Raw genomic sequence first — 19,422 nt, forward strand, 5'->3', positions numbered from 1 at the left:
CAGAGACAGGGCTTTATATGGATTTACTTATCCTGAGACTGACTTGGAGAAATGAGGGGAGCTGCTCTCTGAGGACTAGGAAAAGTTAGGAACTGAACAGTGCAGTGTGTTAAGGACCTGCTAGCCAGTACAGAGTTATTTATGCTATCTTGCCATACTAATTTAGTCCATAAACAAGTTAATACTTGCTGTCACCTCACCAAAGTTGAAAGAAATTCTTTTTCTTACTGTTTAACAATAAACCTAATTTTAAACTATGCCTAATTGCTGAAAAAGTTCAAAGAAAAAGGCTGAACTACCATCTACCAGGGTCTTTGCTGGGGTGGAGGAAAGGGGGAAAATGTATAAGACATGGACACTACCTTTAAAAGATCACACTCTCACATAAGATATGCTCGTTTAACAATTAGTTCAGAGAAGGATGTAAATAAGGTAGAGCAATAGGGAAGCAATTAGTTTTGGTGGGAAGCAAGTTAGCTGTCAAGAAAGGCATAGAAAAGTGACATTTGAGCCAGGTTTGGACAGATAATTGGTTGAGAAGATGGAGATGCAAGTTATTTCTGGCAAAGGGAGTAGCACAGAACCATCGGAAATGATAGCTCATAAATACTGTGGAAGTGTGAAGCAATATTTCTTCACACACTAAGAGGTTTGGATTCTTTTTTAAACAGAGCTGCCTTTCAGACCTTATCTAAAACATGATCTTTATATTGGAAACAAAATGATTACCTAGAGATTGTTAGTGTAGACACTTAAGATTTTTATTCTATGTAGAATGTAGAAAGATATTTTAATAGCATTTCTATGAGTAGATGACCAGTATTTGTTTTGTTATATCCTGAATTTAGAATGACCATTTTGGAACTATTGTCAACAATACATAATAACATATTGGAATGCTTAGCATCAGGGAGAAAGAACAAATGATAGTTTAAATTGATGTAAAATATACATAATTGATCAAATAACACTGCAAAACAAAATAAGTGAAATCTGGGACTATCAGGTAACCTTGATATCTGTGCACAAAAATTCTTTTGATGTCCGGTTTTGAAAAGTCAGCTGCTTATGTAAAAAAAAATATTAACCTTTGATATATACTACCATAGCCCCTGTTCTTAAAGGGAAGATAGGAAATTTTAGGACTATGTGTATGCAAGAAATATTCAATTTAAGAAGCCACTAATTGGAATCAGGTTTCATTAGGCAAATGATGTTCAAACTTTGCTAATCAGAAACTGCCAGGTATAAAAATAGCTGGAACTTTTAGTCACTTTATATGCTGACATTTTTTGACTATCATAGACTTAACAGTTATCAAGCATTAACAATGTTAATTATTATGTTGTTATATAAACCCAATATATCTTTAACTTAGTAGAAAGGATTTTTTGGTTCATTTGTTTAATAGAATTTAGATTGGCTATCTACATTCTTTTATTAGTTACTGATTTGAAGGTTTGATGAAGTTATTTTCTGGCAGTGTCTATAAAAATGACAAAAATAACTATCTCACCATAACAATCCTCTGGCGAAGGTACTAAATGATCTGTATGTCAAAAAAGGAATATATATGTTATAGAGTTCAAGTTATTTGACCAGATTTCATGCAACCAGTAAACACTATCTGGATTAGAATTTGGATTTATCTGAATCTAGAGCTCAAGCTCTTAACTAATATGTATATATTTTGCTAATTCTTAAGTCATGCAAAAGAGCAACTATTTTTATAAATGTAATAAATGTTAAGAATAGATATGAAAATGTCTTCATCCATTTCTGTATTTTCATATAGGAATTGTATATGAGCAAAAAGGAGCTTTAGACATTATCCTCTTATTCATATCATTTGAATTATCTTATTCATGTTATTAAAGGAAACCACAACCCAGACAGGTTAAATACCTAGTGTGAAGGTATACAGCCAATTAGTGGCAGACATGGGAGACATGCCTCTGAAGAATAAAGGCTCCAGAGAAATGATCTTGTTGGGTACGATCTGATATAAAGATTAGAAACATGTCAGACAATTTTATGTATACTTAGTAAAAGTATAAAGAACATGTCTGGTACTTAGTAATACCAAATTAAATTCAATGGTTATTTAGGGTGGAAATACTTTGTTTATATGTCTGTAACATTTCACATTTTTAAAAAATCGCTTTAATAATACTGTCTCTTATTCTAGTCTTACTTGAAAAACAAAACTGCAGTATGGGAGAGAGAACATGTTTAGCATGCCATATATAAGTAACTACTGGTGTGGGCACCTAAGAAGATAGCTCTCCATATGTAACTTCACTGCCACTGACCTGATTCTTCTGACTTCCTTGATAAGATCAGATTACAAAGAAAGTGGAACACCTTGAAGAAATGGAACTATTTCCATGACATCACGTTCAGTAGATTCCTAATCCTTAATAAGAGTAAAATGGTGCAAAAGGGTAGAATTCTTAATATGCTTTCTACTATCAATTGAGGTTTTATTGGGGAGATTATGCAGAAGTTTACTTAGTGCAAAAAATAAAAAAAGATCATTGCTCTCCAAAGACATTAGGACTTTAGGTTGGGATCCCAGATTTGTGGAACCCCACATTCCAAGCCATTTAAGTCTTTTCTAGTTAGCTTGTAGAAGGCTACAATGAAGGAAAACACTGTTTATACTAGGATAAATGTATTAATATGTTGTTAGAAAATTAAATGTTTTATAAATTTTTGTACTTCTAAATGAAATCCATATAAAAGTATTTTAATGGTGTTAAATCCTTTTGTTTTATAAAACAGGTTTTTTTATGAAACACTAAATTTTAACTATTGCAGCTGCCTCATTTGTTAAAGAACTAGTACAAACCATTTAAATTTGTCCTTATCTATCCAACAGCTAATAGAAAATAATTACTTTATTCCACTAACATTTACTGAATACCATAAGTAAGACTTGATTTCTGCCCTGGAGGTATGTCAGCTCTACCTCGTTTGCTGAAATCATTCCTATACTGTACCCCTACTTGCATACTTTTCTTAGTGACCTGTGGAAAAAAAGGAATTATGTATAACTACATTTTATGGTGGCTTGGAGACATTGTGAATCTTTTGGTAATTTTCCCAATTAAGTGAAAAAAACCAACAGACCTGGCCCAGAGTCACTACTCTGACTTCCTGGTGTTCCTTGAGGGAACTTTGTCCACTTCAGATTGAACCGAAGAAGCTAGTTGTTTAATATACTCGAGTTACACTTCATCCTGTTGGAAAAAGCATTTTCTAAAATATCCCAAGATATGGTGCTATAGTGCAGTAACACTTTGAAAGTCATTTTGATTACCATTTATTCTTTTGGGAAAAAGGTGTTCTTTTGAGATATTTTATACTGTATCCTTCAGTTGTCAATTAGCTATCTTTGTTTCTGTTCGTTTACTGATTAAACATGCAGAATATAATATGTATTAGGCACTGTGCGAAGAGGTAAGGCTACAGAAATGCATAAGGTTTTTATTTTGGAGGAGCTCAGCCTCTGATGAGAACACAGGTAAATAATTACAACACAGGATAGCTGTTAAGTAAAAGTAGAGGCATGCCCTTAAGGAAGGGCACCAAATTTACCATGACTGAGTCAGGAAAGACCTGAGAAAGTACAACAATCATATTTGCCAAATGGTGATTTCTACCCATTTAAGGATCTGAATTTGAGAATCTGAGGAAAGCTATGGATTCTTTAAAAAACAAACAAAAATTAAAATTTTGCATATTGCTTCAGATATTCATTTGTTCCTTGAAATCCCATCATTCTCAGGGTAAGAATTCCAGGTCTAAAGACATCAGAGTATTTTCGGTTCGAATTAATTCTGTAGTATAGCCTACCCGTTTTCCTATTATAAACTGCCTTTTTCCCAGGTTTTGAAGGTAAGTACTTTTAACAATATTCTGGAATATCAGCTCATCTTTATGTCTTTCATGATTTTACAGAGCTTTATCACTTCACTAGGCTTTTTTCCTTGCTAGCCTATACGTCACAGTTATAATTAATATTTAGTAAAGTTTTAGGAAACTTGATATTTTTTGAGTCAGTTTAAAAAGGAAGCACTTCTAATTTATTTTCCACCAGTAAGTTTTTCTTTTGCCTTATATCCAATTTTTTTTCTTAGGTTTTTAGGCTCAAATTTTACCTTTTGCTCTTGACTCATTTATGGCCAATTATGTGCATTCGAAGTCATTATTAAGTTGTTAAAACCTAATCCTCTTTCAGCCTTTAAAGAAAGTTAAATATAGCACGTGAACATTTCCCGCGTGCTTGTACTGGTATTGAGAAGCTCCTGAGGACCCTGGAAAGACCACACAGCTCAGAAGCTTATAGCCTCACAGGGGTGGCACCAGACGACCCAGCAGGTGCAGTGGGGGCTCCAAGGAGGTGGGGGGCGGGGCACTTGAGCGAAAGGCTTAGTAAAGGAAGCCGAGAATTCCTTCCACTTAACCATTCTTCAGAGGTCTTACACTCACTTCCATGTACTGATGTTCCGACCGGTTTGGTGTTTTGTCATTTGGCTTTGTTAAGTAACGAGGACGCAGGGAAAGGACGAGCAGAGCGGCTCCGTGTTCCGTAGAGAACGGACCGAGAGCGGGGGCCCGGTCGGGTTGGGCAGGAGGGGCGTGAACCCGGCGCCCCGGCCGAGGCGCGGAGGGCAGCGCGGCGTCGCGCGCGCCAGGCCGCCGGGTTTTAAATCTCCCGCCTCCCGCAGCCGGAGCCCGACCCCCCTCGAGGCACGGGTGCAGAGGGGCCGGGGCTGCGGGAGCGGCCCGGCGGCGTCGCGGGGCTCGCGGGCGGCGGCGGCGGCGGGAACGGGCGCCGTGCGCGACCGGAGACGACGGGGGACCGGCGCGTCGCGGCTCCGGCGTCGCGGTGAGCGGCTGCGGCCTCCCCTGACCCCCTCGCTCCCGGGCGGCGGCCCGGCCCGCGCCCTCCGGGTCGAGCCCGGCCCAGCGGCCAAACCCTTGGTTTCCATGGCGACGCCCTGAGGTGGCGTCACGGCGGGAGGCGCCCGCCCGGCACGCACGCACGCGGGCTCTCGGGGCCTCGCCGGCCTCCGCGGTTCCCTCCCGGACCCGGGTCCTTGCGGCCTCCCTCCCGGAGGAGGACCTCGGCGGAGCTGCCCAGGCAGAACCGGGAAGGCGTGGGTGCTGGCGTGGCTGCGTCCTCTCGGCAAGAGGAGCTTCCACCCACGCTCGCCCCGGCGGCGAACGTACGCAGCGGCCCGAGGCTGCGTGGGGAGATTTCTCTCAAAGGTGGAGACCCTTCTATTAGAGGCTAATGCTCACTGCTTTTAGGTGCTTTCCTGCTGACGTCCTTTTTTATGTTGCGCTTATTTTTATGTCATTATTTTGTCATGGGAATGTCTTCTTCAGAAACAGATTGGCAAGTAATGGGTAAAAACAAAACATAAGTAAATGTGCGGTTTAAAAACTGCGGGATGCAGGAGCTACCGACGAGTTCTGCGCACAAATCCTGGGGCCTGAGGCCTTCAACCCAGCCCCACTCACGGATCCGGCTGGTGGAAACACGGATCATCTGGTCAGATGCCCAAATGATGTCATTGGTCAGATACCTGATGCTCTGAGAAAGATGGAGAATGGATAAAAAATCCATCCCGGCAACCAACCAGCGATGCTGTGGGTTTGCCATTAGAGGGTGTGGGATTATTTTTCATGTAGTTGATGAACTTGATGCACAGAGCATAAAAGCTATAAACTGGGTCGTTGTGAAATAACTTATTGGGAAGATAACGTTTATCCCTTGTTGTGAGTTTTCTCTATGTATTTTATTTGGTTCTGAGTCAGACAACGTACTGTAAGGTGATACTACTCTAATCATCTTCACTTCAATATTTATGGAGTAGCTACAGGTGCCTCTTCCTTTAGTAGGAGTTAATTATACATTCATTGGCCAAATAAACATCTAATGGTATGTATATATTTTTATACGACAAAAATTTTTAATCGTTTTATATTTATTGTCTGTACCTAACATACCCAGTATTCTTTGAAATTTCTGTATTTATTTAATAGCGCAAAATGATTGTACGTGTAGCCATCGAAACAGTTACGTGCAAGACATTGATCTAATTACCAGTTATTATAATTGCCAGAAAAATCATTGTAATTTTAGATTTAGATGGCCTCTCTGAGAGATCAGCCGGTCCAGAGTGCAAAAACTGCAAACATGAGCGCGGTGGAAAAACTAGGAAGCCACATTGTTATTAGTTTTATGATTTCATTGTGTGATACATTCATATATCTTTATTTTTATAGTTTACTATTTTCAGTACTCACTGTGCCTTCTTTAAAATTTTATTCTTTAACAGCAACAGATGGGGTGAGCAAAAGACTTAAATATGTTTAACTGGAAAGATTTTCTCATGGGAACTGGTTTTTGTTATTTAAATCCTTGTTCCTTTTTTCATTTTATCTGTTTTTCATTCATCCATTAAGGTTTTTTTTCCTGAAGTCAGACTTTTCAAACTTCTTAAATGCAGTATCCACCATTAAAAGTCACTTTCATGTAACTCGTCATTATTGTTAGTAGTAGCAGTAGAATTTTGCCATCGTTGACTTATTTGCCAATAACACTTTATATTTTTTAAATTTCTTTTAATGTTGATTTAGTTTTAGATAAAAAAAATATATAAAAACAAGACTAAACTACCACCAATAGGCAACATTGTATCATTTCTTTAAAGATTTTTAACTAAAGAAATAAAACATTTCCAATAAAGCTAAAGTTCTTTTTCTTCTATACCGATTCTCTTCCTGCTCACCTAATACTGCTCATTCATATTTTTCTTTCTTTTTTTCTTCATCTGACTTGCTGGAAGCTTATCATTGTAGTAGTTTTTTCAAATGAACCAACTTTTAACTTTATTGCTTTTCTCTAACTGACTTTGTTGATTTTTTCTCTTATTGCCTTGTTTTCTATTTGACTCCTATGCCTATCTTTTTTCATTTCTTCTACTTTGGGTCTAATTTGCTCTTCTTTTTCTAACTTCTTAAGGTTGACGCATAAATAATTTTATACTTTTTTTCTTTCATTAATGCACTTAAAGCTATAAGTTTCCCTCTAAGCATGCTTTAGCTGCATCCCGTAAATTTGGGTGTTTTCATTATTATTTAGTGAAAGTATTTAAAAATTTCTCTGATTTATTGCATTATTTATTTCGATGTGTTATTTTATTTCCAAATATTTACAAATTTTTTAGATAGAGCATTATTATTTCTAAATTAGTGATGTGGTCAAAGAACATACTTCATGTTATTTCAGTAATTTTAAATTTAGTGAGTCTTTTTTTCTGTCTAGCTTATGATCTAGATGAGTGTTCCCATTACTCTTGGGGGGAAAAAATGGGTTTTTGGCCAATGGTGAGTGGAATGGTCTATAAATGTCAATTAGGTCAACTTGATTCAGAGTGTTGCTCAAACCTTTTATATCTTCACATTTTTATGTCTCCTGGTTTTGTCATTTCGGGGAGAGTGTTAAGTCTCTAATTATGATTGTAGATTTATCTATTTCTCCCTTTCATTCTGTTCACTTTTTTCTTGTATTTGGTAGCTTTGTCACATACACGGTTAAGATTGCTATCTCTTTCTTGTAAATTGACCCCTTTATATTATGAAATAGCATCCTAACTCTGAAAACCCTTTTTACCTGGAATTCTGTTTTTTTCTTACATTAATATAAGCTTAATGTTTGCCTTGTATAGCTGTTTACTTTTAACTCATCTATGTATTTATTTTTAAGTGTGTTTCTTATAAACCACATACAGTTGGTTTGTACTTGTTTATCCAGTCATAAAATCTGCTTTTTAATAGTGTTATCTAATCCATTTATATTTTTGTAATTTTTTTCTGTGTTCGGATTAAGTATATTCATGTTCCTTTTTTTATTTTTCAATTTACTCTTTGGTCCTCTTTGGTGTTCTTTTTCTTTACACTTACTCTTTGGTCTTCTTTCCTGCCTTCTTTTAGGTGAATCGTTTTTTAAAAAAACATTCTATTCTCTCTTTTTAGTTTTGCCTCTTTGTGTTATTTTTTTATTGGTTATGCTAGAGAGTACAATATACATCTTGAATTTGTCACAGTCTATTTTCAAGTATATTCTAGTTCTTCATCAGCAATGTAAGAATATTACAATTTATGCTTCCAATTACTTTCTCACCTTTTATGCTGTTATACTTTACTCCTACATATGGCTTAGATTTTTATTACTTTTAATTTAAAAAATCAATCTTTTAGTGAAATTTAAAGATGCATGTGTATGTGTACATTAAAATTTTTTCTTTGTATTCATCAACATATTTACTCTTTTTGATTTCTCTCATTTCTTGTAGAACTGAGTATCTGTTAACATTTCCCTTCACCTTAAAAAATGTGTAGAATTTTTTCTAGTGCAGATCTGCTTGGTATAAATTCCTTCAACTTTTATCTGCTAGAAATTTTATTTTGCTTTCAGTTTTGAAGGATATTTCTATTGGGTATTGAGTTCTTGACCAACTTTTTTTTTCCAGCACTTAACAATGTAGTTTTCTTGTTTTCTGCCCTCCATTATTTTGTTGAGCAGCTTTCTCCTCTTCCTGTTTTCTGCCAAAGATGAGAGCAAAGGGCTACTTTCTGGATTTTAGTTCATTAATTTTTTTTGCATCCTCAGCTCTCTGATGGGCTTTAAGAAAACACATAATTTTGCAGATTATCTAGTTTATTTTCATTGTTAGGATGGGAGTGATGTTCTTTTACAACTTTCTGAAGTGGAAATCGAAGCCCAGTGTAATACTGATTTAATTAATATTGCTTTAAAATCTATTACTCTTATTTTCCAAATTTTTTTTGGTTATACTTATATTTGTTTTCCCAATGAATTTTTAACTTATTTTGTGTTTTTAAAAATAATTGCAAACCACCTCTTGGTAATGATTTAGATTACATCGAATGCATAGATTAATTTAGAGAAATGACTTCTTGGAGTTTTTATTTTAGTAGTGTTTTAGTTTTCTTTGTATAAGTTATTTGGTATTGAATTTATTTCTAGTAATTGTAATTGGGCTGAATTTTTTCCTTGCATTTTATTTTCTAACTATATTTCAGAAATTAATAGGAAAACTGCCCACTTTTGTATATTAATTTTATAACTAGCTACCTTCTTAAAACATCTTTTTGCTTCTAATAATTTCTCAGTGAATTGTTTTAAGTGTTTCAGGTATACTATGACATTATGTGTAAAATGATAATTTAGCCTCCTAAATGTTGATTTTAATCCTTCATTTCCTTTTTAAGTCCTACTGTATCATTGAGCTAATCTAGAACAATGCTTAATAGAATAATGGTGGCTTCCTCGGTATCGTTTCTTGCTTTAATGGGAATATTTTTGGTATTTTACCATAAGCATTTTGGTGGCATTTGCATGTAAGAGTGTGTGGAAGTGTATGCACCCCATTAAGATAGAAGACATACATTTATGTTTTATTGAAAGACTTTTAAAACATGAATGGATGTTAAATTTATTAAATATCTTTTAAGCATGAAAGATGAAGAATTTATCATACATTTCTTGCTAACATTTTAATGGTTCGTCCTAAATTTTTATCAAAAAAGTTAAATCATTTCTTCAATTAAATAAATAAATAAATTTTTAAAAAGATAAAAAATTATTTTCATCAAATTGTTCTTATTTTTACATTATGTACCTATTAACAGTTATAATTTCTGCTTTGTTATAAACACATTTAGATTTAACTGGTCAAATCTCATTGCTAACCCTTTTCACCATTTCTTCATTTTATAAATTCTTGATTTTTAAATATATTTTAGTTGTATGGATTGTGGCTTCAAATAATTTTTTTGTTGTTTTGTTTTATTTGTTTTATATGAGTTTGTGGGTGCTGTGTTCCTGATTATTGCCTATTTGAAAAAAGTCTTTCTGGGCACCATTCCTTACTCGAATACCATATTTCATTGGTCCTAAGAAGCACCTATTTGTATTTTCACATCTCTGAAATCATTTCTGAAATCTGAACTTTTTAAATATCTGACAATTTTATGATTTAAAAACATAGTTGATTTTGTAGCTCTTTTTCTCATACAGAGGTACATAAAATAATTATGCAACTTTCAAATGATGGTGTCTTCAATTAATGAAATTGATAAAATAATTATTGCAAATTATTACTTTACCAAAAAATAATTTTTATCTATAAGGTTGAAAAAGATCAGAAAATTTAATAACAGTGTGTTGGTGAATTGTGGTGAACTAGCACTTCCTTACAATACTGTGAATGAATATTGATTGGTCAGATCCCTGTGCAGGACAACCTAGCAAATGAAAAAAATTTAAAATGCCTATATCTTTTGATTCAGCCATTCTCCTTCTAGGAATTTATCTTATAGGTATATGTGCATATATATTATGTTATTTTATTTATTTTAAATAAGAAAATTCTGGAAACAATTTAAATATCCATAAATAATACACCAGTTAAACTATAGTAGATCCATACAATGGAATGTTATATATCCATTAAGTTATATTCCAGCTAAGTAGAAAATTCCATGTAATATTCTTTTTCCCTAAGCACTGTAAAGTACTTTCTTTTATCCATTATTTAATGTTGCTGAGGAGATGTTTGAGCCCAGGATACACTATTTAACTTGTTAGGTGGTCCTGTTTCTTCTGTCTAGTTGTTAATGGCATTTTTTATTTATCCTTAAAATTCAGCGGCATTCCATAATGTATCTTAGTTTTAATTATTCTCTTATTTCGGAACATGATGAGCCCTTCATGTTTTTGAATATTTGGGCTGTTTTATATGTCTGTCTCTTTCTGGTCAAGAATATTCCTTATGTTAGATCACAATTGTTAGTCTTCCAAATCTATCATCTTTGTTCTGTCTAATCACTTTATTCAAATCTAGCCACCTTTATCTTGTAATTTTCATTCTGAATGATTTCCCAGGCTTATCATCCATGTTATTAATTTGGTTTTCTGAAGTATCTGTCCTACTAGGAGTGTTTCTAATGTGGTTTCAAGTTCTGTGGAATTTTTTTGCTTTATCTTTTGTTTCCTTCAGCTCTTTTTGAAAAATCTGTTTTATGGAGTTTCGTTTTATTTATCTGCATACAGAGTAGTTTTTCTTTAAAATTCTATTTTATAAAGTATTCCAATGTATATATATTTTCTTTCTCATATTATGTTCCTCCTTATTTTCTCAGAGTGCTACTTTTTCATGTTATTTATTCTGTATGTTATTTATTGTTGAAAGGGGTGGATCTATTCTGGCTTCCTCTTTGCTCAAGAATGAGATAGTTGAGTCTTCACAACCCCCTTCCATTGGAATAACTGCTTTAGGAGACTAGACGCATTAATGGGATCTCTCTTTATTGGCTCCTTGATAACTCAGTTTTCATATGTTGTCTCTAAGCAGTTTCCCACAGCATGTATTATTAATCATTGGCAGGTCAATTCTGATATATCTCGTATTTCAGAGGCAGGTCAATTCTGATATATCTCGTATTAGTCTACTTTATTCTGCTGTGCAGAATCGACTACCAGCTTGCTGTTTCTGTTTCTCTACAGCCATGTCTTGTCTCTCAGCAGGAAAAATAAAAAATGTTCTAGCCTCTGTAGGTTTTAGGGAGCCCAATACATAATACCTCTCACCCTTTTCGTCTTCTGCTGAGATCAGAACTAATTAAGTTGTAGTCAGAGAATCTAGGCAGATGGAGATAGAATATCAGCCTTTTTATTGACAGAGCTGTTGGAGGGTATGTATCATCATGATCCTTTCTTCAGTAGTTTTCTTTACTAGCCTGTGATAGGGAGATAGGCACCAAGTGGAGTGCTATATGCCTCTTCTGTAAATCTGGTGTCTATGCCTTTAAGGACTCATGTTTTCAAGTTAGTGATTGATTATTAGAATTCTTCTTCAGGACCCACTTAATTTGATAAAACCAGATCTATTGGATATTAGAGGAAATGCATGTCAGATTTGGAAAGCCTCTTTAAATATGATGCAAATTTCATTGTATCTGACATTTATTCACTGGCATCTATGCTAAGAGGTGTGGCCATCTTGCATAGGAGTTTCCTTCTCTAGTTTTGGCCATATTTTAGTCATTGAGGGGAATTATGCAAACATGCACTCATTTCATCTTTCCCAGAAGCTGTTAACATTTTTTATCATTGCCCAACTGACAGATGAACATATTTTTCTTTAATTTATGTATTTTTAGTTACAAAATAGATGAAATAATGTTTTTGTGTATTCATTAGACTTTTGAAGTTCTTTTGTAAATTGCCTATTCTTATTTTGTCCTTTTCAGTTGGTGACTTTGTATTTTCACTATTCAGTTACAGGTTCTCTCATTTTAAAAAATTAAATTCTTTTTACCTTACCCAGTTATTTCTTTTTGAAGTTGCTTATGGGCCATTTTGTTATATTATGACCCTGCTTAGCTTCCAAGATCAGACAGGATTGGGCTTGTTCAGGGTATAATGGCCATAGACTTCTCTTGTTTTAAACCACCAAGTTTGTGGTAATTTGTTACAGCAGCCATAGGAAATTAATACATTGCTTATATACTATATTCTTTTACACTTTTTGGTGTCTCTATGGATTTTTTTTTCTGTTTCACTGCTCTCTTTTGGTGTCAGTCTTGTTCTGTTTTAATTAGTAAGGTTTATATTCAGATTTATTTCTCGAAATAATTGTTATTGGTTATACATGACTTAAAAGTCCGACATTGAAGGATTATAGTGTATAAAAGCAGTCTTCCCATTTCTGCCCAATTCCAGTCTACAGTGGCACCTCCCTTCAAGCCTTCTCTTCCTCTGGTATTTTCTGCCATACTTCTAACTCATGTTTATATGCTGTGTTTTGATTTATTAATTTAAGGTCTTATTTTCTTTCCATGTGGTAGATGAGGATTTAGCTTTCCGTCACCACTACTATCTCTATTTGTCCTCCCCCAATATAGGTATAATACAATTTTTATTAAATCAAGTAAGTGTTTATGGTACTGTGAACTATTATTTATTGAAAGAACTTTGTCAATAGTGCCCAATAACCATTCTTCTTTTTTGGAATATCCTTTCTCTTCATTTTTATTGGACATAATAATGGCTTTGTTGTTTATTACCTAATTTTCTGAATAGCATTGATTTTTTTTCTGATTTCTCAAACATATCGGTTATGTTTCCTAGAGATTTTCTTTCCAGAGTTCTTCACCTTCTGCTAAAACATGGGCTCCATGTTCTGCACGGCTTTCATCTTGGGTCTGCCTGCCCTTCCTTGCTCTTCTGGGTTGGACTTTGGTCTTCTATTTTGCATTGCTACTCTTGAGAAATCTGCTGTTAGTCTGACTCCCAATGCTTTGTATGTGACCTTTTTTCTCTCTTAAAACTTTCAGGATCTTTTTATCCCCAGTTTTCTGAAAGTTCACAATTTTGGAGTAAATCTCTTTTTGTATGGAGATTTGTGTCCGTTAGTTAAGAAAAATTTCTTCAATTATTACCTCCCTTGCACAATTTTTAGAATACTCCTTGGTCAACTATTAGAATTCCTGGAACTGTCTTATATTTTCTTACCTTATTTAAGGTTCTACTCTCTTAGATTTTTTTTTATTTTTTAACCCTTTTATTAAATTTTTTAAAACTTCAGCTATCCTATTTTTTAGCCCAAAGGTCTTTTTTATTCTACTATTCCTTTCTTAGTGGTAATCTGTACCCCCCAGCCCCCGCTATAGAATCAGTATCTTCTCTTTCTGAGAATATTAGTTACAAGGTTTTGCTTTGTTTTGTTTTGCTCCCTATATTGTCCTTGTTTCCTTTTACCATTTTTTTTTCTTATTTGTTGTTTTAGGTCAGAGGACTTTTTTGATGGAGACTTTCCTCAGATTATCTGGAGATCTTTGAGTCTCCATTTGTATTGAAGAATAATATTATAACAAAGCTAATTGAAAATTTTGTATATATGAGTAAGGTTGTTAGCTGGTGAGTTTTGCTCTCATGTGACTAGGCAAAGACATCGTTTTAGAGTACTCAAATGATGTACTCCTTTTCTCTGGAGCTTTTACTTTTTCCGGAGAAAATAAATTAAAAAAATTTTTCTAGTCTTTTCTGAGGAATGGAGAGGTATGTATATGTTTTGTGAATTTTGCTACTCGTGAACAAGGAAGAAGAAAAGAGCGGGTATTCAGTGATTCAGTGTGTATTAACTTTTACTTAATCTTTTCGTTTTCAGGTCGAGCCCTCTACTGTGTTGGTGTGCCCAAGTCCAGAGCTTTCCTGGTTTGGTTTCTTCAACTTCCACTGTGTTTCACAGATTAGGAGGGACCTCAGGGTCCAGCCAGTTGTATACAGACTTCAATGAATCTTCCTTCCACTTCCAGATGGTGAGTCTTTCCGATATTCTGAGTGGTAATAGAAGCGTTTCTCATTAGCATTTCTCGCCTGAAATTTGCGATAAAGTTGGAAATATAATTCTAAATTTTCATAGGGTATTAGCTTTAATAACGTTTTAACATAAGAATTTAGTGTTTGACACTTTAAACTCGAAAACATTTGAAATATATTTTTCAGCCATTCTTTCAAAAAGAGAAAATATTCTCTTCTCTAGTTTACTTCCTCTTCCCTAATGTATTTATATTTTGAATGGTCTTATCTATTTCATCAACATTTTTCAAATCTTATTTTTATAATAATCTATTTTAAATGTGACCCATATGTTCTTTATTAAATGATATGACCGAAGTGGTATAAGCAAATTATATGCCTATAGTAAACTCTTAAGTATGTCAGAAATTCTGAAAAATAGATAATAATCCTGAACCATATAATTTTTTGGAGAAAAATAAAATTTAATTTTTCTTTTTTCATGTATCCTCCACTTTATAGACTAAAATTATACTGAATACTAAAATTATAGAATATTTATATAAAATAAATCTTACAGTAACAGAAATTCAAATGTAGTTTGCAATATAGACTTGTCGATTTTGTTAATGACCTGTCTCTCTCTTTTTCATTCGTATAAGCGACACTTTTTTTTTATTTACCTAATCCTTGGAAACCTATAGGTTCAAATTAGGAAATTAATACTGTATGTTTAATTTAACTCACTGTAAGATAGGAGACGATTTGAAACATACTTTTCCAACCTTCAAAATGGAAAAGAACGCTACTTTTGGAGTCAAAAGACCTGGATGTGTGATAAGTATCAGAATGTTCATAATGTATTTGTATCCATGAGAAATTTCCCTTAATTTTACAGAGCCTCAGCAATCTCCTCTATAAAACTGGAATAATGAAATATGCCATTTCTTGGAAAGCTACATGCAAAAAATGGAATTAGAGTGCTCTGTCACCATGCACCAAAATTAGCTCAAAATGGACCAAAGACTTGAATTTAAGACCTGAAACAATAAATTACATTGAAGAAAATATAGGTACTAAACTCGTGGATGTTGGATTTAGAAAGGATTTTATGAATTTGACCTCAAAGTCAAGGGAAGTAAAAGTAAAAATAAATGAATGGGACTATATCAAACTAAAAAAGCTTCTGCAACGCAGAAGAAACCATCAACAAAACAAAGAGGGAGCCATCCAAATGGGAGAAGATAGTTGCAAACGATGCCTCCAATAAGGGCCTAATATCCAAAATATACAAAGAACTCATACAACTCGATAATAAAAAAAATAGCTCAATTAAAAAATGGGCAGAGGACCTGAACAGACACTTTTCCCACGAAGGTATACAAATGGTGAACAGACATATGAAAAGATGCTCAACTTCACTAGCTATTAGGGAAATGCAAATCAAAACCACAGTGAGATATAACCTTACACCTGTTAGAATGGCCATCATCAATAGGACAAGTCATAACAAGTGTTGGAGAAGATGCAGGGGAAAAAGAACCCTCATACACTACTAATAGGGATGTAAATTGGTACAGCCACTACGGAAAGTTCCTCAAAAAATTAAGACTAGAATTACCATATGACCCAGCAATCCCTCTTTTGAGTATTTACCCAGAAAACGTTAAAATATTTATTTGCAAAGATATAGAACCCTGATCTTCATAGCAGTATTATTCACAGTGGTCAAGACATGGAAACAACTGAAATGTCCTTCGATAGATGATTGGTTAAAGAAGCTGTGTTATATATAGACAATGGACTATTATTCACCATAAGAAAAGATGAAATACTGCCATTTGTAACAACATGAATGAATCTTGAGATAATCATGCTAAGCAAAATAAGACAAAAAAAATTGAGAACCATATGATTTCACACACATATGGGATATAAAACTAAAAGCAACAAACACGACAAACAGACATATTCTAGATTAGAATATGTATATAACACATTTTACAGGAACACATTCAAATAAAAAGGCACACATTAAACACAGAATGATTATGAGGTGCTGGAATTGAAGAAGGGGTTAAAAATGAATGTACAAGTAAATGAACAAACATAAGAAAATAAGTCTCACATGGACCAATAATGATATCTTAAAAAAGAAAAATTAAGAAAAATTGTCGATTTAGATTTTTATGTACAATTCAACTATCATTTATGAATGAAGGCAAAATAGAGTTTCATAGATAGCAAGACTAAGAGAATTTTCTACCCACAGGATTCACTAGAACTATTAAAGAACGGAAAGAAAGAAAGTATAGGATAAAAGATAATGGTGAGCCATCCTTCTTCCTCTTCACGTATGGGGAAGCCTACCATGATCCACCTACCTTTGAAGGGTTGGTGAATTTGTGTAGCCTTGATGCTCTCTTAGGAGGAACTGTTTAGCTCTCAATAAGCTATATCCACAAGCTTTGCCACCATCATAATGAAAATGGTATTTTGGCCTCCAGCTACCACACCTTATATTATTTGTTTCTTAACTTGTTGAGACTAATGCAGGGAACAGGAATGCCATTTATTGGGTCTCCTCAAAGACCCCAACATTTCACATAATGGTGAGAACACTGAGAAATAAAAAGTATGGAATTTGGTATAGTAAAATATGCAGATGGAAAGACTTTTGGTAAGATTAGGAGATAGGCTATTTATAATGGCATCAATAAACATCATATTTAGGAATAAAACAAAAGATATGCAATACCTCTAACTTAAAAACTGCAGAACACTGTGTGTTTTGTATAATGCTGTATAACGCATTATAAGAGTATAATACTGTTTTAGGTGGATACCAAATATGTAGCTGGATATAGTTTCTTGTTTTTATGATTTGAAGTTCTTTGTGTTTGGGAGGAATTTTGCATTTATCATACTAAATAGTATAATTGTTTTTATTCTGTTATCTTAATTTATACAGTTTGTTATGTTGCCTTACTCCTGTTTTTCCCACCCTGCTTTTTTGCTTTTGCTAGTTTTTCTTGCTCTCTTATTTTGCCCCTAATGATTTATAAATTAGACATCCTGTTTTTACTTAATTAGTAATTACTTTAAAATAAAGTGAACCTCTGTTTCTTTTACTAACATTAAGAATATGTTAGACTCTGTTGATGCCACTGGAAACGAGGAATGAGTCACATTCTTTGTACCTCCCTTTGTTCCTACCTCCCACCATTTACCGGAATAATTTGAGCTTTTAACACTATTATTATTTCTCTTTTTACTGTCATTAAGGAACACTGTTCACATGCATGTCCTTATACAGCCATGTTAACCATGTTAAGAACAATGACTTTGACATTAATTTTTAAGCGTATGGGTTACAATTTCCATCTCTCATAACAGATCTTTCCTATACCTAAGATCTTTATTTTTGCTTGTTTATATTGGATACTAAAGTATTTTTTCAAGTGATTTTTAAAGAGTATGTATCTGAATCTTTGTATATCTGAGGATATTTATTAAATGTGTATTCTGACACAAGTTATAACTATAGGAAGTTTTTCTAAGGAAATGATAGTAGTATGCCAAGATGCGTTTACAGGTTCATTTTATAGTATTATTACAAAAGCAAATATTAGAAACTTATAAACGTCTATAAAATAGAAATTGGTCAGATAAAATAGATTTCCAGCCATTATTGCAAAATCATAGTAGCTTTATCCCCTTTGTCACCTAACTGAAATTAAATATCATTAATCTTTTTGCCTGTACTTGTGAAGTTATAATTATAAATTTAGATCATGAAAGCAAACAGCATGTTTAGCTGTTAACATTAATATTAGCATCTTTTTAGTTTTTAAATTAGATTAGATATTGGCTAAATACATATTATTGAAAATATATTTTTTAATAACTTTAATTTTTATCTGTTTCTTGTAGTCATTCCATGGATCCCTTTGGGCAACCCAAACCAGAAGATAACCAGTCAGTAGTCAGCAGAATGCAAAAGAAATACTGGAAAACTAGACAGGTCTTTATCAAAGCAACAGGAAAAAAGGAGGATGAGCATGTGGTGGCATCTGATGCTGAACTGGATGCTAAACTTGAGGTAAATTTTAGGATTCTATGTATTGCATATAACGGGTTATTATTCAGGACTACAGCTGGGACTGCGACAAGCTTCACACTGAAGAACTTATTGGAGTAAATGCAGATTTCATAATAGAATGTTTAATTTATCCATCTGTTAGATCTTCTGTACAGGAGGTCACAATTCTCACAAATTGAGAATCGACAGAACTGGTGTTGATAAATAAATCATGAATTAAGTAGTTTCTGCGGCACAAGTATTGTGGTTTTTAAACTACATGTTAATCATTAATTATATTTTTAATTAGGACTATAAACTGATGATATATCATGTCATAGTATTTTTAGTATTTTTACTACTAGTATTAGTAGTATTTTTACTACTTTTATGTGAAGTCTTATACCTCACTGAAATAAATTAGTTGAAATCAAATAGTGAGGATTTAGTTAGTTAGAGTTTTTGTTTTAATTATTAAGGGATAGAGTTACTGAAGTATTTTATAATACATATTTTGGCTCTGTTTTTCGTTTAAAATGAAAGGATGATTACCATGAAACAACTTTAAACCTATAAGTATTTTCATACTTTTAAGTAATTAAGCTAATTAGAGGAAAGTTCCTATGTATATTAATGAAAAGTCTGGGTTTTTAAATGCAGATTTACTAATTCCGTGTACATATTCTAATTCAAGACAACTTTTACAAATATTTCCAAGTAGGGGTTCTGCTGTGCTTCTGCTGGGTTTCTTAAAAATGAAGGTCTAATTAAATAGGTCTTAATCTACTAAGTATTTTCATTCCTAATAAATAAGCTTACGTTATTGCCATAACAATTATGGAAATAAATAACAAATTAACAAGCATTTACTATTTATGTTGAAAAGTAATCCTCTTAGAATTCAATGACATGTGTAAAAAATAGACTTTAGTAATAT

The 19,422-nt window shown here is 33.7% G+C and overlaps 1 protein-coding gene across 4 annotated transcripts in view; it reads left to right on the forward strand.

The window, feature by feature from the left end:
- Window positions 1-2,769: 2,769 nt before the first annotated feature.
- Window positions 2,770-19,422, forward strand: part of ICA1L (islet cell autoantigen 1 like) — a 63,146-nt gene continuing 46,493 nt past the window's right edge. Inside the window, exons 1-4 of one of the 4 annotated variants that reach the window (XM_036236221.1) lie at window positions 5,041-5,277; window positions 14,274-14,424; window positions 15,303-15,477; window positions 18,338-18,506. In XM_036236221.1, the coding sequence (XP_036092114.1) occupies window positions 18,345-18,506 (162 nt within the window). In that variant the 5' untranslated portion in view covers window positions 5,041-5,277; window positions 14,274-14,424; window positions 15,303-15,477; window positions 18,338-18,344. Of the gene's footprint in view, window positions 4,384-4,795; window positions 4,895-5,040; window positions 5,278-14,273; window positions 14,425-15,302; window positions 15,478-18,337; window positions 18,507-19,422 lie in introns of those variants that run through there. The other 3 variants (XM_016161918.2, XM_036236220.1, XM_016161917.2) reach the window with 3 other exon arrangements.

This window comes from Rousettus aegyptiacus, unplaced genomic scaffold, assembly GCF_014176215.1.
Source record: "Rousettus aegyptiacus isolate mRouAeg1 unplaced genomic scaffold, mRouAeg1.p scaffold_m13_p_2, whole genome shotgun sequence".
NCBI classification, from domain to species: Eukaryota; Metazoa; Chordata; class Mammalia; order Chiroptera; family Pteropodidae; genus Rousettus; species Rousettus aegyptiacus.